This window comes from Cnephaeus nilssonii (genome assembly GCF_951640355.1).
Source record: "Cnephaeus nilssonii genome assembly, chromosome: 3".
Classification (NCBI taxonomy): Eukaryota; Metazoa; Chordata; class Mammalia; order Chiroptera; family Vespertilionidae; genus Cnephaeus; species Cnephaeus nilssonii.
The window spans coordinates 79403743-79427032 of NC_137074.1; the positions used below are offsets into that span (position 1 = coordinate 79403743).

Sequence of the window (23290 nt, forward strand, 5' to 3'; positions counted from 1 at the left end):
CACCAGGGGGCAGACGGTAGGTTAGCTTGCTGCTGGGGTCCAGCTGATTGGGACTGAGCAAGATGGGCTGGACGTGCCCTGGAGCCCTCCCGCAGTCCCTCCCTGGCTGGCCAACCTCCCGCGTCCCTCCCCGGCCCCAGTTGTGCACCAGTGGGGTCCCTCGGCCTGGCCTGCACCCTCTTGCAATCTGGGACCCCTTGGGAATGTCAGAGTGCCTTTTTGGCCCAATCCCGCAGGCCAGGCCAAGGGACTCCACTGGCACACAAATTCGTGCACCAGGCCTCTAGTAGGCCCATAAGATCTAGAATATTCACTATCTAGCCCTTTACAGAAAAAAAAAGCTTGCCTGTCCCTGAACTAGACTACAAAATTCTATCATTAATTGCAGTTTGACATATCTTAACACATACAGCAATTTTTATTTGGATTATGTTTGCTGTATAGTGATTTAACTGTTAGCTGCTAGTTCTTAATTATATAAAATAGGTGGAATTAATTTAAACTTGGATTATGATATTTGAGGGAAGATTATTTTTAGGATGCAAGTCCTTAAAATTAAAGAAAAATCAAAATGTTACAAATTATGTAATTTGTAGACATCTTAGAGCTTTAGAAGCACCCGGAGAGCTTTCCTTGAAAATTACAGGCACCTGGGCCCTCCTCCCAGAGATTTTGTTTCATTTAGTTTGTGGGACTGAGGTTTTGTATTTTGGAAGCATTGCAGGTCATTCTAAAGTCAGCAAGGTTGGGACCACTGACTTTGTCCCACCACTCATGTTAGAAATGAGGCAACTAGGGTTGGGAGTGGTTGTGGTGCATCGAAAGACGTGTAGCCATTCAGTGGGGTTGCTAGATAAGAACCCAGTTAATTACTTCCCTATATCATTCTGCATTCTCAAACCAAGCTAGGGGTTGGCAGACTTTTCTGTCATAAAAGGCTAGATAGTAAATATTTTAGGCTTTGTGGACCATATGATCCCACTATTCATTTGTTCAAAACAGAATTTTCATTTCTTATGATTTCTGGTTTCTTCACCAAAGTTACTCATTTTTTAAGGGAGGGATTGTGGTTTGAGGGAAATTATACATATAATTTGGAAGTATTGTCACATTGTGGTCAAAGACTCTACTAGTTTGCTAATGAAAATGGCATCTTAGGCCCCTAGGGGTCAGTCTCTCTCTTAAGAGATAATTAAGGATCAAGTTGTTTCCAGACTCCTTAGTGAAAAAGCCAGTTTAGATTTTTTTGTTCATTTTTGCCAGGATGAAAAGAAAGGTTTTTTAAAATTTGTTTGTTTTAATTTTTTTGTGTTTTTGTTCACGGTCTTAAGTTGAATAGACCTTTTCAGTATAAAAGCTGAGTCCGTCTGTTTTTCCATAATCTTATAGTAAAAAATTTAAGTTAAAATATTTTATGTAGAAGATAGGAGAAACTGTATGACACTCAAAATTTGATCACGAATTGACTTTAGTTCAGTATTTAGAAAATGTAAGTAAAATGCATTAGATATTTGATTTAGTTTTTTAAAATTAAGCTTGCTCTTAATGATTTTAGTCAGGGTCTCCACTCTGAGTAAAATTTAGCTTTTTTGAAATTGTCTTTGTATTTTTGATCCCACTAGTCCTATTAATTTGAATTTGATTGGGAGATATGGGAATAGTCAACTGAATACTCTGCTTGGAGACTAAGTGGTGGTGGTAGCATTGGACCATTTTTGACACTGTTGGTTTGCCAGTTTCCCTCTGACCTTTTTCCAGTTTTATTCATGGACTATGTCAAAAAGGTTTCTTTCATGAGTAAATTTTGAACCCAGGTTCAAGGTGAGTTCAGAATATACACAAATTCATTCAATCCTTTTTTTCCAAATGTGCGGGGTTGTACATATTTTAATAATTTTCTTATGTATCTGGTATTTAATGCTGACAGGATTCCAGTCAATGGAGAGGTTTCATTGCAAGTAGCTGCAGGTGTGTTTCATGGTAGAGATAAAAGTTTTTAGTGAAGCAGACTTTTTCTTTAAAAAAAAATTATATCCTTAATAAATAATGAATATAGATGTTGCTTTTGTGGGGCAATATGGTATGCTTTTTGTGTGTTATATTATTACTGCTAAATCATAATATTGAGTTGTAAAGGCAAAAAAAATCAGATACCAAATTTAAAAAAAGTGAAAATATTAAGGGTTGTGAAGATGGGTACTTAATGTTTATTCTTAAATGGCTTAGTTTTTATAGAGTGACTAAACCTTTAAAGCATCTCAGTAGCACAGTTAGATGTATTTGTAGCACCATTGTTTCATTTTAAAATATTAATTCTCTAATGTGTTTTTATTTGGTACTGTTGTTAAATAGGCTTTCCCTCAAAACCAGACTAATGACTAGTTTTTGCGTTAATTCTGCCCTTTATCATTTGAGCATCTACTCTATACTAGGAATTATGCTCTCAGGGATTATATAGTATAGAAGCTGTTGGTAGTGAAGAAATATGTATATACAGGTTTCAATTTAAGATGAGTGGGTTTAAAAAATGTTTAGAAAAATTTTGATGCCATTTAGTCTGGAAATAAGATTACATGGTAGAATTTACTACCTTACTTGTTATATAAATACTTAGGATTAAGTTTGTTAAATTTCTCATCATTTTTGGTCCATAACAGTAAAGGCTATTTCTCTGGAAAATTTTAATCAGCAGAAAAAGATAGTATATACATTATTTATTTTGCCTTTTCAGCAGGCTATAGTCAGCAGACTGGACCCCAGCAACCTCAGCAGTTCCAGGGATATGGCCAGCAAGCAACTTCCCAGGCACAAGCTGCTGCCTTTTCTGGTCAGCCTCAACAACTGCCTGCTCAACAGCCACAGCAGTACCAGGCGAGCAATTACCCTCCACATACTTACGCTACCCAAACTTCTCAGCCTACCAGTTATACTGTGGCCCCTGCCTCACAACCTGGAATGGCTCCAAGCCAAGCTGGGGCCTATCAACCAAGACCAGGTTTTACTCAATCTGCAAGTACCATAACCCCTCCTCCAAGTGGGCCTAACCCGTATGCACGTAACCGTCCTCCCTTTGGTCAGGGCTATACTCAACCTGGACCTGGTTATCGATAAAGAGGCTCAGCTACATTGATGAAATGTAGCTGCTAGCTATTTGCCTCTCAAAAGACTCCAATACTATTATTTTATTTTAATTTGTATTGAAGTTCAGAAATTTAAAAAGCAGAGCATTTTTTATGATATCATTGTTGCTGTTAATTGAGAGTATAACTTGCTAGAACACAACAAAAGACCAAAATGAAAATTTTTTTCCTCCCCTGCTTAAAAGTGTAGCAGCTTCCTAGTAATTTTGGAACACTACTCTTATGTGTGTAAAGTGATTGACTTTCTAGCTTGCCTTGTCCAGAGGTTATTAAAATGCTAGGTTGAAATTTAGCCATCTTATTTGGCTTTGTACTATTAACATGATGTACTAAAAATAGATCTCTTTGAAAAGACAACTAGATATTATGTATAAAATGTAATAACATTGATAGGTTAATAAAGATGATTGAATCAATTAGTGGTCTTGTAGTTTAATTTAATCACTAAAATTATATATTTACTAGTGGCCTGGTTCACAAAATTCATGCACGGGCGGGGGGGGGGGGGGTGTCCCTCAGCCCAGCCTGCACCCTCTCCAATCTGGGACCCCTCAAAGGATGTCCTACTGCCGGTTTACAGGGATCGGGCCTAAACCAGCAGTCGAACATCCCTCTCACAATCCGGGACTGCTGGCTCCTAACCACTCACCTGCCTGCCTGATTGCCCCTAACCACTCTGCCTGTGGGCCTGCTCACTCCCAACTGCCCCCTGCCGCCAGCCTGCTTGCCTCCAAATGCCCCCCCCTACCCCCGCCAGCCTGATCACCCCCAACTGCCTCCGCTGCTGGCCTGCTCGCCCTAACCTGCCCCCCCCCCCTTGCTGTCCTGATCACCCCCAGTTGACCCCCACTGACGGCCTGCTAACCCCCAACTGGACCCCTGCTATTCTGCTCACTCCCAACTGCCCCCCCTCGCCAGCCTGATCATCCCCAATACCCCCCCCCCCCACTAGCCTGATCACCCACAACTGCCCTCCCCTCTTGGCCTCTAACTGCCTCTACCTAGGCCCCGCCACCATGTCTTCGTCCAGAACGTCCGGAAGATCTCCCAGTCTAATTAGCATATTACCTTTTTATTAGTATAGAGGCTTGGTGCACGGGAGGGGGCTGGCTGGTTTGCCCTGAAGGGTGTCCCAGATCAGGGTGGGGGTTCCCTTGGGGCATGGGGCAGCCTGGGCAAGGGGCCTGCGGTGGTTTGCAGGCCGGCCACGCCCCCATGGGGTGAGGTTCCCTGCTTGGGGAGTTGGCCAGCCTGGGTGAGGGGCTGAGGGCTGTTTTCAAGCTGGTCACGACCCCCCAACCCCCTGTGACCCAGGCCCCCAGCCCCTTCTTGAGCAGAGGCCAGGGCGGCCTGGAAGCTTGGTTTCCATCGTGGGGGCAACCCAAGCCTCCTGCTTGCTCCAGCTCCATGGCTGCCGCCAGCTTTGTTGGGTTAATTTGCATACTCACTCCTGATTGGCTGGTGGGCGTAGGGGAGGAACGGTTAATTTGCATGTTTCTCTTTTATTAGTGTAGATGAGAAACAAATCCTTACTAATGTTTTGTAAATAAAGTATAGATGGTTTAATTTAGAACAGTTTCTATTCAGAGAAACTGATTTTTGTCCTGGTTTGAAAGAAATGCATTTAACAATCATTGGCTTAAAACAGTGAAACTTTAAAATTGATGTCACAGGAAGATAGATTAGCATAATACATAAATACAAAAGGTACAGTATTAAAAGATACAAGGGGGTTTTGGTAGATCGTGAATAACTAATTTTCCTTATAGAGATGAGTCATTTAGAAAGAAAGAACTCAGCCTTAAAAAAAACACTAATCTCTTTATTGCAGCTTCTACTTGTTTGAAAAGTACAGAATGTAGCATTGATAAAATTGAAGCATGTTGAAAGGGTCCTCTCAGAATGAGGGCAACAATGCAGCATTCCCACCTCCCTCTCCAAATGAGGAAAATTCCTTTTTAAATAAAAACGAGTCTGAGTCAGTACAGGTTAAGTTGGACTATGAAAACATCTTCTGATACATTCATTCCTACAAGTCCTATGTGTAAAAATGTAGTAAATATCCTGTAAAATGGTAGCGTTTTCATCATGTGTTATCTTTTTGTGCTCAGACTTCACATTCAGTTTCTTCATACAACTTGTTTAGAATTATATTAAAAACAATACAAAGACAGTTGCTTGAAGGGATAGTTTGATAAAGTATATTCAGATATTGTAATATATAATTATGAGTATAGTAAGTCATTCTCAACTCTATTTTTAGCTGAAATGAAATGTGCTTATTGAAACTAAACCTTTTTAATAATTTACAAATATTTGAGGAAATGTATATTCACATGAATGTTTAAACATTCAGAAAAGATATTCAACTATTGGTAAAAAACTGAAGTTTAAGTAGACATGTGAATTTTATCCCCAGCTATATATGCTGAAGTTAATCTGATCTAATAAGTTAAACCAAAGAGAGATTTATGGAATTAACTCACCAGTAGGAAGAATACACATTAATAAAAGTAAACATTTTTTAAAAAGTATATTAGTTTTTGATGTTAATTTTGTTATAAAAGTATCTCAAAACATTACAACATTGTGATAAATAATATACAAAAAATCTCTTAAAATACCATGAACAGGGAGCCAGCTTCCCCAGAAAAATGTTACTCTGTTAATACCTTGCTTTATTAAATGACTTTTTAAAACCTGATAAATATTCTCAGCAATTTTTCTAATAAACATCTAATATTGCTATCAATTAGATTTTAAACTTTTACACATAGTAAACAGAACAGCTTTAAATGGATGTGACAAATACCATAGTGCTTGCAATTATCTTTTGCCACGATGAAACAAGGCACTTGTGAACACGATTGCAGCATCTACCATTTTCCAGGAATTGTGGTCCCACATTCATACCACTGAACGTAATTGATTTGGGTGTGACCACCGATTTCTCCAAATTGGACAGGTTCCTGGCGAACTGCTCTGAAATATCCTACAAGAGAAAATTAGTTATAATAATTGCAATGTTATATATGTGCCTTCTTTGCTCATAGATTGAATGGCTGAAGGTTACTCTAGGTGAAGTATTTTAGAAATGGAGAGCAACAGAGGCCATGGAATCTTTCCTGAGGTAGAAACTGGGGCTAAACATCAGGAGCATCTGTAACTCCTTAACAAAGCATGGGACTGCTGGTACTGTCTAGGAAACAAAGCTGGAAAGGAGCAGGAGTCAGAGGAGTTTGTGTTTTTGAGTGTCATTGAGCACATCTACACTCTGTCTTATGTGAAAGTGTACTTTCTGCACATTACACACCTATGGTGGTCTGTGAAGAACTGACCTGAGTAATGGTGCTATGTGTATTTACCACTGTGTTAAGAAACAAAAGAAAGGTAGTATCAAGCTTGCTAAATTTCTAAGAATTAAACTTAGGTGGAATCTTCAGTGACCCTATACTAAATGATTAAAACTTTCAAAATTTCTCTGTGAAAGTAAAATATAGAAATATACAAAATTTATAGTATGTTTATATCCAATTCCTATGAGATACCAGTTTCAACTTCTGGTTCATGGGTTCACAGATCCTATCAAGGTATCTTTTCATGGTGCCAGTGAACAAAATGTGTTGCTGAAAAGACTAGTCAAATGATTTAAGGTATCTAACGAACTTCTTGGTGATTCCCAAGTAATGTGGACATTTAATTTACCCTCTCCTACCTTGCCTGTACAGCAAGTAAATTAATTTTCATCTTTTTAATCTTCATTAAGCAGCTTAGTGCTAATGTGTCATCAGCATTACCTTGGTTATTTATTTTTTAATATAATTGTTTTATTTTAACTGAACTTATATAATGAAGGCAAATAGTACTGTTTTTCCATTTGTGGTAGTCGGTCTTAAATTTTTTTTAAGGGAATAAAAAAATGCCTATGTGCTCAGTATTGACAAAAAACATAAAGGTAATATATGAATGATTTACGTTTAGGAAACATTGTTCTTTTATTCAGGTTTCCTTGAAGTAGAATACATTTGTCTGTGTGTAGCTTTCCTTGGTGGGGCTGGGAGGAAAGTTGAGAAACTTTCATTAAAGTCTTCATACTAAGTAAGGCCTTTTAACAGTTTTTTCTTTCTAGCTAGATAATTATAACAGTGCTAGCATAGAATTATTTTAAAAGTGATTGCTTTCCTCAGCTTGAATTCTTTTTGGGTCAATTTATAAAACCTTGCTTTTGAGGAGGCTCAGAAAACATACCTTCTTTTGTGGGTAACTGCTCAGAAGTCAGTTGCTGTCCTGTGCGTCCATCTAAAAACGAGTCCACAAATTGGCAATGATCTTCTCCATGGCCTCTCTGATCGCCTATGTTATAAAATTTTCCTGAAGAACCCAAAATTAAAAGGATCATAAAATGTTACTTTCTTTGATAAAAGACAATCCTATCTAATAATAGAGTAACATGTAAATTACCATCACTCCGCTACGCCTACGAATGGGCAGCAGGAGGCTGGGGGGCGGGACTCGGGTGGCCTATCCGGCCATTGAGAGGCACGGATCCACTGCCACTGAGGGGAGCTACCCTGCTGTTGAGAGGCGCAGGGGGGCGGGAGTCCCGCCCCCCTGCGCCTCTCAACAGCAGGGTAGCCCCCCTCAGTGGCTGCGGACCATCAAAAGCATGGGAGCTGGGTGCCTGTCTGCTCCAGCACCAGGCTCCACTATGAAAAGCGAAAGCGTGTAGGGGACCCTACACGTGCATGATTCAATCATGCACTGGGCCTCTAGTCTATCTATATATATAAAAGCCTAAGCAACTAGCCGACTGGCTGGTAGCTATGATGTGCACTGACCACCAGGGGGCAGATGCTCAATGCAGTAGCTGCCCCCTGGTGGTTAGTGTGCTCCCACAGTGGGAGTGCCAGATGCTGGGCTCATGGCTGATGAGCACAGCTGCGGTGGCATGAGCCTCTCCCATCTCCCCGGCAGCTTGCTGCCAAGTTTCCGCAGTAGGCGCAGAGGGGCCTGGATGAGTGGGAGCCGCGCAGTACCCAGCCCGGGCTCCTCCCCGGCCGCCTGACCTGCAGGGATAGGGCCAAAACCGGCAGTCTGACATCTCCCAAGGGATCCCGGATTGAAAGCAGGTGCAGGCCAGGCTGAGGGACCCCACCAGTGCATGGATGCACCAGGCCTCTAGTTCTGAAATAATCACATTGTTCCAAATAATCATTCTTTCCTGATCTTGTACTTTCCCCTACTTTTGCCCTAGTTCAAGCCATCAGCGCCCTTTGACTGAACTATGAAATGGTCTCCCAGCTGACATTCCTGTTTTTCCTTTTGCCTCTCTATTCTTCCTCCCTTCCTTTCATATCCTGCATGTTTTAAAAATGCTACTCAGATGTTACTCCCATAAATCTCTCCAGCAACCTCCTATTGTACTCAGAAGAAAACCCAGAGTCTCACATGATTTCACACCTGCCTGCCTTGTCTTCCTCTTACTAAGCCTCAGCCACACCAGTGGAACTGGCTATGCATGTTCTGCCACAGGCCTTTGAGTTTCTCTTCCTCCATCTCTGCTTTCCCCTAGATCTTTGCTTGGTTGGTGCCTTCTCGTAGTTTTCCTCCTAGCACAGTGTTATCTTTTCAGTGAGGCTTTTCCTAACACTTCTAATTAAAGGAGCTTCCATTCAGCTGTTTTGTTCCACTCTTTTTTTTCCCAAAGCACTACAACTAGATTGGAAGCTACAAGAAGGCTTGCTTGTGTCTTGTTTGCTATTTTGTCCCTAGCACCTAGAACAATGTCTGAATAAAGCAGATACTACTTGTTGAATAATGGAACAAATGTCTATCTTTCTAAGCCTTATTTAAAAGTTTTATTGTAGGAGTATAGAAGAGAAAAGAAGCTGCTGCGTCTGGAGCAAGGGGTCACATAGCCTTTCCAACCAGTTGTTGTAATCTTGATCTTGTCGTTATCAGACTTAAAATTTGATTGTCAGATTCCTCCCAGGAGTACGGTTAGATACACCCATTTTGTTATCAGTAAGGTTTTTAATCCTTGGTTGGCTGTAACAAAATTGAGCGTAAATGTGGCTAGTGTCTTTACATTCAAGTTTGCCATGATGGCACTGTTCAAATTGCATTTTCATTGTTTACCTTCTAATAGCATGTCTCAAGTCCTTGTTTTCTAGGCTATTTCAATAACATCTTGCTCAAAAAGAGAAATTGTATTTACATCAGACGTTAGTTTCTGTCCAAAGAAAAGGCCAAGTTTTACAGAATGCTGCAAAGCATTCCCTGAAAGACAAAGACTCAAAACAGCAGGTAGTCTTGCTTACCTGCGAGGGAGTCGCTCAGATAAATCTTGTATCTAAGAGAGTTGCATAGCTGCACCCCTACAAACTTTTTGTACCAAGTCCTTTTGACATACTGTTTGCCTTTACATTCTGAGTAAGAGTCTGAATCAAAGGGTCTTTCTGTCCAGATGGCATCTCTTCCTCCTGCATCAGGAAAACATAAGACTTGAGTTTAGTATCTGATTTTGGTGCTGAAGAGCTGTCCTGAAAGCTTTAAAAACAAACAAACAAACAAACAAACAAAAACAGTTTGCAAAGTTCACTGTCAATTTGCTGACAGCTGGTTTTCTCCAATGCTAAATATTGGAGCCAAAAATAATATAGGAGTTTAAACACATAAGGCCCCACTTACGATCCTGTCAACAGTGATAAAGCTGTAGAGGTGTATTTTTAGGTGATGAATAGTCTTTGCAGTGCTAGACGTAGACAGCATCCTGAGGGAATTCAGGGTTTGTTTTGTGTTGCAGCATATACAATTTCAACAGCTGCTCTAATGTGACTTGCTATTAAAAGTGGAAATGAGGGTATTATATCTTCACAGTTATCATACAAAAAATTTGGTACATGAATGAAAGCAAGCTTCAGAATATCCAACTTGTTCCTAAAACATCATAGATTCTCGATGAAACTGAGTGTTCTGGATACTCATTCGGAATGTAAGTCATGATTGATATTGATATCATGACTTACATTCCGCCATGTCTGTGTAGTTGAATCAGTTTAGAAAAGCATGTAGTTATGTTCACATCAAGACAGGTACTTACCAGAAACTGGCTCGCTCACTCTTGGATCCGCTGAGGAGAAATAGCAACAGAGTCAGAAGTTATTAAGTAAGTAGGTCTCAGTGTTCCAGTGGTACAGTGAAGAAGGTGGGTGCTTACAGTAAAGAAATTTTACCCACAAAATAGTTTACTCTTTCTAAAATAGAATTGGAAAGTATGCGGGTGTTGTTTTGGAAATTGTTCTCAATTGGAAATCTTCTGCCAGATAGTCAGCTGTATCTTTTATTTGTGATTTGAGTAGTTAGACATCTTCATTGCTGTTTTAGCTTTCACTTCCATTTTAAAAGCTTCCTCTTTTAGTTTCATATAAAAATTACTGATGATAAAATCACCAACACGCCATGAACTGCAGTTGGTGTAAAATTATACAAATGATGCTGTGAGTATATATGTATCTCATTAGGGAATTGGAGCTTAGAAGGTCACAAAAGAGAAATTTTACAGCTGCTTATCATAAAACAAACATATCAAATGAGTTTCCTTTCTACATGTATGGCTCAGCATGTCTGATATTTTGATTCTAGGCATTGATGCTGGCATACAGAAGACCATTAACTCACTAGATTTTTTAGTATAGATTAAACATTTTTCTTTTAAACTGATATACCTAACTTTTCTCTTACATCAAAATATATGAGGAAAAACATAAGTGGTCTTTCCTTATGGCCATCTTCCACAATTGGTTTTGTTCCATAGGTGATTTTTGGAAATTCAAGAAACTATATAGTGTTTGGCTGGGTTTCAGACAAGCTCCCTATTGCAAAACATTGTAGCCCTTTACATCCTCGTTGGGAATTGCTGTTGATGTGATTACCTGATTCAGTACTGAATGCCACTGTGTTGCTGGGTGGGCCTTCCCCAAGTGGGTTTTTTGGTTTCACCTGGAATTCATAGCTGTGTAGGGGGGAAATGAAAATAAAATAGTAATATATTCTTCAGGGGGAGACAACATTCCCTTGTTATACTAATATCCTTCCTGAATCTGTTTTGAATGGACATATGTTCTAGAAGCAGGAGGAAAGGAAAAACAAAACATTGAATCTCACTTTCTAAACAGCTTGTGTAATGCTTTGTATAAGAACAGGGTTAAGTTAATAAAATAGTTGTCTTTTTAAAGTCCAAATGAGTAGAAAGAATGGGAAAGTTGGTAATGGATATATAGGAAAGAGGTATGTGGTGGGCCCAGGCTAATTCTAGCAACAAGGACGCCCAGTTTTCTCTAGATGTTTCAACTACTTCCTGGGGGAAAGAAGTAGGGAGATCCCTTTATATTCCTTTTATCCCAACCCTCAAAGCCTTCCACTTGGGCCGTGTTCCTCTTTGTGGGGCTTGCACTGCCTGTGTCGGACTCGCGTAGCAGCAGCTGTGGGGAAAGTTAGTTTTAAATGCAGACTTCTTGCTCCATCCCATCTACGGAATCAAATTTTTGAGGAGGTCCAGGTAGGAATTTACATTTGACATTTGAAAACTATTAGACTAAGCTATGGAAACAAATGCACATGGAAAAAGTTCTTTACGAGGACCTCCTGGTTGTGTTTCCTGGAACTCAGGTCTTCTGTGGACCACCGGAAGCCACAGCATCTCCAGAATAGGGACAAGGAAGTGTCACGTCTTGAAGAGCATGGGCACAAAGGCAGACTTTTCTCTCCTCTGCAAACCAGATGCATGTGGGCTCGGCTCTTAGCTTTTATGTTAAAAATCAAAACAGGCCTGGCCCGATGGTTCGGTTGGAACATCAGCCCATACACCAAAACAGATTGCAGGTTCAATCTCTGGTCAGCGTGCATGTGGGAGGCAACAGAAGGATCTTTCTCTTTCTCTTCCTCTCCTTGCCTCTCTCTAAAATTAATAAATAAATCCTCCCGTGAGGATAAAAAAACACCCAAATAAACCCAGATCTGTAGGAGTTATATGTTTGATTATATCCTTAAGAAGTACGCATTAAATTGCTATGCAATAACTGAGAAATGTGATTCATAGAATACTTAAGCAGAGCACATCCTTTTAAGAAATTCAAATAGTAAAACTAGTTTCCATTTGCCTAAAACTATGAGTTTTGGGTGCCGGAAAGTATTTTGGATGCAAAATCAATTTGAGTCAGCTGATAGTATGGTGAGTCTCAAATTTGTATAGGCTTTTGGTAGATAATTCCCGTTTTTTGAAAAGTTTGTAATTGAATAAGAATGCAGAACATACAAAAGGAAGATATTTTATAAATAAGTGAAAAACAGAAGGATGACAGTATTAACACACACTGCTAGAATCCTTAAGACAGACTAGCATTACAACAATGGCAGCCCCTTTAGGGGTGCTTACTATATATCAGACACATTAATCATTCTGTGTATATAAAGTAACACACAAACCCTAAGAGATCAGTGTTATGCCATTTTTTCAGTTAAGAATGATGAGGCTCTTAACCATTGTTCTGTCTACTTTTACAAACTTTGTGAAATGAGAATAAAAATTTACAGGGTTGCCCTAGCCGGTTTTGCTCAGTGGATAGAATGTTGGCCTGCGGACTGAAGAGTCCTGGGTTTGATTCCTGTCTGCACGTGCCCAGGTTGTGGGCTCGGTCTCCAGTAGAGGGCATGCAGCAGGCAACCGATCAATGATTCTCTCTCATCATTGATGTTTCTATCTCTCCCTCTCCCTTCCTCTCTGAAATAAGAAATAATATGTTAAAAAAAATTTACAGGATTTTTACTGAGAGACTGCACATCAAAACATTTTGTAACCTAATCAACTGATATAAGATGCCATTATCATTTGCAATAAGAGAATGCCAATATAAAACCACATGTCACTCATTTAAATAAATTGCACATACATAGGGAGTTTTGGCATGGAATATTTTCTAGAGATGAGATTCTTGCTCAGAAGCCTGATGACCTTAAAACAAAAACAAACCAGTATGATGAACTGATAATGGAAAAAAGAAACCACAGGCATTTGGACTTCGATTCAAGTGGGCAATGCATCCCACATTCCAGGCCACTGCCAAAAGCCCTGTGCGCTGGCTAACTCTGATTGCTGGAACCATCTCCTTGTCTTTTTATCTTGCAGTTATTTATACTTCAGCTCTATTTGTAGTGTGGCCACAAATACTCCTAAGAAACTTTGTTTTTTTGCCAACGTTTTGTGATACTTGACAAGTTTTGAAGAAATCATTTTAAACTAAATTTAATTAACAGCATGGGACTAAAAGGTACATATTTTTGGCAGATTAAACCCTATATAAAGAGAAAATATTGAAGTGGCCAAGTTTTTCCCAGGAAGCACATTATATCACAAGATCTATGACATTGTAGGTCAGTATTGATTATACATAGGAAATAAGCATGGGATGCTATATTAAAAAGTTATAAAGCACAATAAAGTTATTTAAATAATGCTTTGAAGAAGATTTAGAAGATCAAGTTAAAGGAAGTTTTACAAATACATGAACAAAAAGTCAGAAATGAAAAGTGAGAGAAAATAAGAAAATAGGATTATTTCAGGGGATACAATACCTAAGTATTGGGTTCTAGAAGAGATAGGGAAAAAGGAGGGTAGAAAATTATCCTGGAAATTATGTAATTTTTCAGAACTGAAAGACATGGGTTTGCAGATTACAAAGGCCCAATGTACACCCAGAAAAAAGAAAAAAGAAAAAAGAAAAAAACTATCCAAAGCACAAACGATGCAAAATTTCAGAGTATTGGGGTAAAGACACAATTTTAAGTTTCTGAGAAGAAAATAGGTCCCATTCAAAGAACCCGGAATCAGAATAACATTAGACTTCCTAACAGCACTGGAAGTTAGAAAATAATGGAACAATGTCTTCAAAAATCTTCATTGTACCCTAAACTCCATGTCTAGCTAAATGATAGTATTAGAGTAAAACAAGGATATTTTCAGATATGCGAAGACTCAAAAATATTATCTTCCTTAAGCTTTTTCCAAGATGTATTTCTCAAGAAGTGCCACAATGCCAGGGAGTAAACAAAGAAGGGAGGTAGGAGATGTACGAGTTAGGTTATTCAACATAGAAGAGAGCCAAAAGATGATGATGTTGAGGAATTCCAGGAGATGTTGCCATAAAAAAAGTACATGGAACATATACACTGAGTGGCCAGATTATTATGATCTCTGAACACATAAAAATCTGGCCACTCGGTGTGTGTGTGTGTGTGTGTGTGTGTGTGTGTGTGTGTGTGTGTGTGTATTAGAGGCCCGGTGCATGAATTTGCGCATGGGTGGGGTCCAGCCAGCCTGGCCAGGGGGAGGGAACATGGGCGGTTGGCCAGCCTGCCTGCTGGTCGAACTCCTGGTTGAGGGGATAATTTGCATATTAGCCTTTTATTATATAGGATATACACTGAGTGGCCAGATTATTATGTGTTCAGAGATCATAATAATCTGGTCACTCAGTGTAGATGACTTGAGCATTTGATCATTCTGAGAAATGGTCAGTCTAGAAATATGGATTTAATTGACAAAAGAAATAGCTAAAATAATTGAAAATTGCAGAGGTGACTAAGGTGGTGACATATGAAGCTTCTGAGCTCCCCTCCTCCTACAGACATTGAATGTATAGCTCCACACAGAGCAATTCCTAATGAAAGTGATCCAGGAACTAGCTGAACAGCTCCTACACATTGGGCAAATGACAGAACACCCACCCACATCAAAATGCCTAGGAAAGGCTGAGACACTTGACAGAACCCCCTGCCACAGGGCCATACAATCAGGAGCAGACCCACAACTACCAGCTTTTCCCTGAGGAGCAAAGGGTTTGGACCCCAAAACTAGCATCTGGATTTTGCCAACATTTGTGATACTTTTCCCAACTTCTAAGACTCTCTAAATACCCATCTCTGAAAGCCAATGGGGATTGTGTCTATGAGACCTTTAAGAATATAGCAAAACAAACCCCAGTTACTCACAAATGCATTGAGCACTCCCCTCCCACCCCTCTCCAGGGATCAGAGCGAAGGAAGCAGGCAAAAGCTCCCACATACTTTAAAGGCTACCTGAGGATGAGGTTTCTAACTTCAGGACACATCTAGTGACTGGCTGCAATCCTCTCCAGAGACAGAAACAGCAAACACCTTTCCTGCCCTCTCTCTTCAGCCCACTCCAACAACAAAACCAAGTTACTAGTGTCTCCCTGGAAGGAATTTTTACAAATGGGTGGCACTCCAGCTTTAGTGGCTGCTGCCCAAGGGATGGGCCCCCAGATTACCTGGCTCTGAGAGCCAATGGGGCTTGTATTCCTCAGCCCCGCAGTACTGTATCAAATGAAGTAGTTCTTAACAGGTGCAGGAGTATCCCCTCTTCCCCACAGCTGTATCTGGGCCCAGCAGAGAGGAAGCAGGCAAAAACACCCATCTCCCAGTGTTTCCCTAGAAGGGGCTTAACTACATAATTGTCCAGCTGCTACCTGAGGCTCCAGTTTCTAATCAGCCTGCATCTAAGTGCTGACTGCCATTCTCACTTTTGGGACACTGACAGGTTTTGGAACACCCTCAACTCCTGAAGCCACTAAGAACAAGGATGGTGGCTTGGACACTCTCAGAGGCTTGAGAGACAACTAGAAGCTTGGCTGGACTGATCAGAGTGGTTCACTTTTATAACAGGAATAGTCTATCATGACTGGAGAGGTGGCTGTTTTATCTCATGTTTAGAGATCACCAAAGAGAATCAAAGAAAATGAAGAAACAGGAATATGGTCCAAACAGCAGCAACAACAACAACAACAACAACAACAACAAAACGAAGAAAAATCTCCAGAAACAGATCTTAATGAAATGAACATAAGTTATTTACCTGATAGAATGTTCAAAATAACAATTGTAAATATGTTCACCAAGGCCAGGACAACAATGCATGAACAAAGTGAGAATGTCAACAGAGAAAATAGTAAAAAGTACAAAACAGAAAACATATAGCTGAAGAATACAATAACTGAACTGAAAAATCATTAGAGTTTAACAGCAGACTAAATGAAGTAGAAGAAAAGATCAGCAAACCTCACAGGGCACTGGAATTTATCCAATCAAAGGAGTAAAAATGAAAGAAAGAGAAGATAGCTTAAGGGACATATGAGACATAAGCAGATCATGATATGCATTATAGGGGTTCCAGTAGGAGATGAGAGAAAGGGGCAAAAAGCGTATTTAAAGAAATAATAGCTGAAAACGTCCCTAACTTGGGGTAAGAAAGAGACATCCAGATCCAGGAAGTCCAGATCTCCAAATATAGGTAATCCAAACAGATCCACACCAAGACATTATTATTAAATTAGAGGCCTGGAGCATGAAATTTGTGCACGGGTACGGTCCCTAGGCCTGTCCTGTGATCAGGGCCATCTTCCCCAGCTGCCCGCAGCCAGCCCCACCCCCCACCGCCACCCACCCCCAGTTCCCTGTTCATCATCAGGTGATTGGAGCCTGCCGGCCAGGGGGAGGAATCGAGAGGTTGGTCATGGGCTCGCTGGCCCCGCCCATGCCACAGGTGGCCCTCTGTGTGTGGGGCAACTGGTGGGGCAGGGGCCTTGGCCTGGTGCCACTCGCCTCCCCCACCTCCCACCCCCGGTTCCCCGTTCGCCATTGGGCGATCGGAGCCTGCTGGCTGGGGAAAGGGACCAAGAAGTGGTCAGTGCACCTCATAGTGACTGGTCAAGTGGTCGATCTGGTGGTTCTGCCGTTAGGGTCAATTTGCATATTACCCTTTTATTATATGGGATAGAGCCCCAGTGCACGGGTGGGGCCGGCCCACCTGCCCTGATTCGGCCCCCGATTGGGGTGGGGGTCCCCACTGGGGGGTGGGGCCAGCCGGGGCTAGGGGCTGTGGCAGTTTGCAGGCCGGCCACGCCCCTGATCAGGGTGGGGGTCTCTGCTGGGGGGCGGGGCCGGCCAGGGTAAGGGGAGGCAGTTGTTCTGGTCTCTGGTCCTTTCGCTGTTTTGGTCACTGGGCTTTTATTATATAGGATTGCCAAATGCTATAGACAAGGAGGGAATCTTAAAAGCAGCAAGAGAAAACAACTTGTTATATACAAGGGAACTCTCATAAGACTATGAGATTTTTCAGCAGAAGCTTTCAGGTCAGAAGGGAATGGCATGATATATTCAAAGTGCTGAAATAAAAAACTACCTGGCAAAGTTGTCTTTCAGAATTGAAGGAAAGAGAAAGAATTTCCCAAGCAAAAGCTACACCAACCTTACAAGAAGAGATAAAGAGTTTTTGAAGCTGAAACTAAACAATGCTAAATTAATGAGAGGAAAACGTGAAAATATATAACTCATTGGTTTAAAGTAAATATATAGTAAAATTCAGAATATCCTAGTGTTATAATTTGGTGGGTAAATTACATAACTAATGCAAAGATGAAAAAAGTATCAAAGGTAACTATACCACAATAACTTAATGGATGTACAATGTAAAAAGATTTAAATTTTGTCATCAAAAGCAAAATGTGAAGAGGAGAATGCAAAAACGCAGAGCTTTTGTATGCATTTGAAGTTATTATCTGTGGAGAGCTGCTACAGCGTTTGGACAGGTTCAAGCCTCGGACTAATGAGAGGCTTGAACCTGTCCAAACGCTGGGCGCTCTCCACAATTATCAGCTTTAAACAGACTGTTATAAATAGAAGATGTTTTATGTAAGCCTTGTGACAACACAAAGTTATAACCTATAGTAGATACATAAAAGATAAAGAGAAAGGAATAAATGCAGAAGACTACAGAAAATCACCAAGTCACAAAGGAAGAGAGCAAGAGAGAAAAATAGGAACAAAAGAATTACAAAACAGCCAGAAACAGTGAACAAAATAGCAATAGTACATACCTATTAACAATTACTTTAAATGTATATGGATTAAATTCTCTAATTACTTTAAATGTATATGGATTAATTAAACATAGAGTAGTTTAGTGGACAAAAAAACCAAGACCCAAGTATATGCTGCCTATAACAGACTCATTTCAGCTTTAAGGACACAGACTAAAAATGAAGGGATGAAAAAAGATATGTCATGAAAATGGAGCCCAAACAAAGCAGGGGCACCTAAAATTATATCAGACAAAATAGATTTTAAGCCAAAGACTGTAACAAGAGACAAAGGAGATGATTGTATAATGACAAATGTGTCACTTCATCAACAAGATATAACACTTGTAAATATTTATGCACCCAACATAGGAGCACTTTAATATATAAAGCAAATGTTAACAGATCTGAAGGGAAAAACAGATAGTAATTGGGGGTGGGGTGCAGAGGATTTCAATACCTCACTTATAACAATGGATAGACCATACAGACAGAAAATTAATAAGGAAACATTAAACATAAACTGTATGTTATATCAAGTGGGCCTAACAAATATGTACAGAACATTGCATCTGAGAAGAACAGAATATACGTTGTTCTCAGGCACACATGGAACATTCTTCAGGACAGATCATATGTTAGGCCACAAAACAAAATAGTCGTAATAAGTTTTAAAAAACTGAAATCAAATCAAGCATACTTTCTGACTACAATGGTAGGAAACTAGAAATCAATTATAAGAAAAAAAAAACCTGGAAAATTCACAAATATGTGGAGATTAAAAAACATGCTACTACTGCCAATGGGGCAAAGAAGAAATAAAGAATAATAAAAAAATATTCAGAGAAATAAAAATGGAAATACAACATACCAAAATTTATGGGATTCAGAAAAAAGCAATTTGAAGAGGAAAGTTTATAGAGATACATGCCTATGTTAAGGAGAAAGATGTCAACTATCCTAACTTGACAGCTCAAGGAACTAGAAAAAAGAACAAATTAAGCCCAAAGTTAGTATGAGAAAGGAAATAACAAAGTTCAGAGCAGAAATAAATGAAATAGAGACCAGGAAAAAAAATCAATGAAACTAAGAACTGTTTTTTAGAAAAGATAAAATGGACAAACTTTTAGCTAGAATAAGAGAAAAGACTCAAAGTCAGAAATGAAACAAGAGACATTACAACTGATGCCACAGAAATATAAAGAATCATAAGTGACTACTATAACAATTATACTCCAACAAATTGAATAAGGTATACATACAAAAAAAAAAGAGAAATATCTAGAAACATACAACCTACCAAGCCTGAATCATAGATAATCTGAATAGGCCAGTTACTACCAAAGGAATTGAAATAGTAATAAAAAACCTTCCAACAAAGAAAAGCCCAGGACCAGATGATCTTCCTGGTGAATTCTAACATTAAAGGAGAATTAATATTAATCCTTCTCAAACTCTTCCAATAAGCTGAAGAGGAGGGGACACTCTCAAACTCATTGTACAAGGCCAGCATTATCCTCACACTAAAGCCAGAGAAGGACACGCATGAAAAGAAAATTATAGGCCAATATCCTTGATGAACATAGATGCAAAAATCCTCAACAAAATATTGGCAAACCAGGTTCAACAATACATTAAAAGGATCAAACAACATGATCAAGTGGGATTCATTCCAGAGATGCAAAGATGGTTCAACATTCACAAATTAATAAATGTGATACACCAACTTAACACAATGACAGATAAAAATTATATGATTACACTAGAAGCCCGGTGCACGAAATTTATGATTACATAATCTCAATAGATGCAGAAAACATTTGACAAAATTCAACATCCTTTCATGACAAAAACTCTAAACAAAGTTGGTATAGAGGGAACATACCTGAACATAATAAAGACCATATATGATACACTACAGCTAATATCATACTCAACAATGAAATGCTGAAAGCTTTTCCTCTAGATCAGGAACAAGATAAGGATGCCCACTCTCATCACTTTACTCAACACAATACTGAAAGTCTTAGCCACAGCAATCAGACAAGATAAAAGGCATCTAAATCTGAAAAAAAAGTAAATTTGTCTCTATTTGCAGATGACAGGATGCCATATATAGGAAACCCTAAAGATATCACCAAAAAAACTTAGAACTAATAAATTCACTAATGTTGCAGAACATTAATATTTTTATACACTAACAATGAACTATAAGAAGGAGAAATGAAGAAAAACAATCCCATTTACAACAGCATAAAAAATAAAATATTTAGGAATAGTCCTGGCCGGTGTGGCTTAGTAGTTGAGCATCAACCCATAAATCAGGAGGTCACGGTTCGATTCCCGTCAGGGCACATGCCTGAGTTGTGGGCTTGACATTGATAGGGGCCATGCAGGAGGCAGCTAACTGATGTTTCACTCATATTGATGTTTCTCGCTCCCTATTCCTTCTTCTCTCTAAAAATCAGTAAAAAATCTTTTTAAAAAATATATTTTATTGATTTTTTACAGAGAGGAAGTGAGAGTGATAGAGAGCTAGAAACATCGATGAGAGAGAAACATCCATCAGCTGCCTCCTGCACACCCCCTACTGGGGATGTGCCTGCAACCAAGGTACATGCCCTTGACCAGAATTGAACCTGGGACCCTTCAGTCTGCAGGCCGATGCTCTATCCACTGAGCCAAACCGGTTAGGGCAATAAAGAAATATTTTAAAAATATTTAGGAATAAATTTATCCAAGGAGGTGAAAGATCTGTACAGAGAAAATTATAAGACATTGATTAAATAAACTGAAGACACAAATAAATGGAAATATATTCCATGTTCATGGATTAGAATAATTAATATTGTCAAAATATTCCTACTACCTAAAGCAATCCATAGATTCAATGCAATTCCTATCAAAATTGGAATGGCATTTTTGAAAAATATAGAACATACAATTCTGAAATTTGTATGGAAGCAGAAAAGACCCTAAATAAGCAAAGCAATCTTGAGAAAGAAGAACAAAGCTGGAGACATCACACTTTCTGATTTCAAACTATATTATAAAACTATAGTAACAAAACAGTATGGTATTGGCATAAAAAGAGACACATAAATCAATGGAACAGAACAGAAACCTCAGAAATAAACCCACATGTATATAGCCAATTAATTTATGACAAAGAAATCAAGAATATAAAAAAGGAGAAAGGATAGTCTCTTCAAAAAATGGTGTTGGGAAAATTGGACAGATACATGCAAAAGAATGAAACTGGACCACTACCTTACATTACAATAAATAACTAACTCAAAATGGATTAAAAACGTGACCATAAGACCTGAAAACATAAAACTCCTAGAAGAAAACATAGACTCCTTAATATTGGTCTTGATCATGATTTTTGGATTTAATGCCAAAAGCAAAGACATCAAATAAAAAGTGGGACTACATCAAACAAAAATCTCTGCACAGCAAGGAAATCATCAACAAAATGAAAAGGCATCCTACAGAATGGGAGAAAATATTTGCAAACCATGTACCCAATAATGGATTATCTACCCAATAATGGATTATTCAAAATACATAAGAAACTCATACAACTCAGTAACAAAAAAGCAAATAAACAAATTAAAAAACGGGCAAATCACCTGAATAGACATTTTTTTTCTAAAGAAGACATACAGATGGCCAACAGGTACATACAAAGGTGCTCAGCATCAGTAATCACCAGAGAAATGCAAATAAAAATCACAAGGAGATATCATCTCACACCTGTTAGGTTGTCTATTAACAAAAAGAGATGACAAAATGCTGGTGAGGATGTGGAGTAAAGTGAACCCTTGTATATTGCTTATGGGATGAAATTGGTACAGCCACCCTGGAAAACAGTATGGATCTAGAAATCCCACCTCTGGATATATATCTAAAGGAAATGAAATCATTACCTCGAAGAGATGTTTGTACTATAATGTTCATAGCAGCATTATTCAAGTGGCCACAATATGGAAACAACTTAAGTGTCTGTTGCTGGATGAATGGATAAAGAAAATGTGTTGTATGTATATAATGGAATATTATTCAGCCTTAAACGTGAAGGAAATCGCCCTGGCTGGTGTTGCTAAGTGGTTAGAGCATAGGCCCGTGCACTGAAAGGTCTTGGGTTTGATTCCTGGTCAAGGGCATGTACTTGAGTTGCAGGTTTGATCCCAGACCCTTTCAGGGCACATGTGGGAGGTAGCCAATTGATGTGTCTTTCTCACATTGATGTTTCTCTCTCTCTCTCTCTCTCTCTCTCCCCTCCTTCCTCCCTCTCTCCCTCCAACCTTCTCCCTCCCTCCCTCCCACTCAGTGATGGTGATGATTAACAAAAATAACAACAAAACCCCCACACACAAAAGAAGGAAATACTACATTTGCAATAATGGGTTGGACCTGGAGGGCATTAAGCTAAGTGAAATAAGGCAAACAGAGAAAGACAAATACTGCATAGTATCACTTATATGTGGAATCTTAAAAAAAAAAAAATCAAACTCATAGAAACAGAGTAGAAAAGTGGTTGCCAGGGGCTGGGGGTAGGGGAAATAGAGCTTGTAAAAGGTTATAAACTTTCAGTTATGCAATGAATAAGGCCTAAGGATGTAATATATAATTTGGTGACTATAGTTGTAAACATTTTATTGTATAATTGAAATATGCTAAGAGAGCAAAATTTAAATGTAACCACCCTCCCCCCTGCCCAGTTACATATACTTGGTGCTGGATGTGCTAATTAACTTGATGTGTGTGTGTGTGTGTGTGTGGGGGGGGGGATCCTTTCACTATATATATAAAATCATCACATTGAATACTTTATCTTTACAAATGTATTTGTCAATTATACCTCAATAAAGCTGAAAAAATAATTGAAAAGATTTGCTTCTGGGAAACAATTTAAGACTAGAAATGAGCTGCTTTGTAACATTTGAGTTTTAAAACCATGTACATGGATTTCTGATAAAAATGAAAATTAAACTTAAAAAGCCATTGATAAGGCCTGTTTAATCAAAACGAATATCTGAACGGGGTGCAGTCCAGATGACAACTGTAGTCAAACCTTTGGGCCTCTTAGAGGGCAAGCCCAGCAAGTTCCCCCTGGCAGAGGCCCTGCTGGTCCCCTGGGTAGGTACGGATCCAAACAAAAATACTCTTCCCAAGTCTCCCTGTGGGAGCAGCGTGGCGCTACGGTGAAGG

At 39.3% G+C, this 23290-nt stretch overlaps 2 protein-coding genes across 36 annotated transcripts in view; one reads left to right on the forward strand and one right to left on the reverse strand.

Annotated features, from left to right (window-relative positions):
• Window positions 1–3556, forward strand: part of TFG (trafficking from ER to golgi regulator) — a 33918-nt gene extending 30362 nt beyond the window's left edge. For 3 of the 5 annotated variants that reach the window (XM_079766937.1, XM_079766941.1, XM_079766939.1), the window contains exon 8: window positions 2732–3556. In XM_079766937.1, the coding sequence (XP_079623063.1) occupies window positions 2732–3111 (380 nt within the window). In that variant the 3' untranslated portion in view covers window positions 3112–3556. The remainder of the gene's footprint in view (window positions 1–2731) is intronic. The other 2 variants (XM_079766938.1, XM_079766940.1) reach the window with 1 other exon arrangement.
• A 1115-nt stretch (window positions 3557–4671) lies between these two features.
• Window positions 4672–23290, reverse strand: part of ABI3BP (ABI family member 3 binding protein) — a 245497-nt gene continuing 226878 nt past the window's right edge. For 14 of the 31 annotated variants that reach the window (XM_079766383.1, XM_079766388.1, XM_079766365.1 and 11 more), the window contains 5 exons: window positions 11075–11154; window positions 10243–10272; window positions 9461–9622; window positions 7389–7511; window positions 4672–6132 (listed from right to left, as the gene is read on the reverse strand). In XM_079766383.1, coding sequence (XP_079622509.1) covers window positions 6017–6132; window positions 7389–7511; window positions 9461–9622; window positions 10243–10272; window positions 11075–11154 — 511 coding nt within the window. In that variant the 3' untranslated portion in view covers window positions 4672–6016. The remainder of the gene's footprint in view (window positions 6133–7388; window positions 7512–9460; window positions 9623–10242; window positions 10273–11074; window positions 11155–23290) is intronic. The other 17 variants (XM_079766369.1, XM_079766368.1, XM_079766363.1 and 14 more) reach the window with 2 other exon arrangements.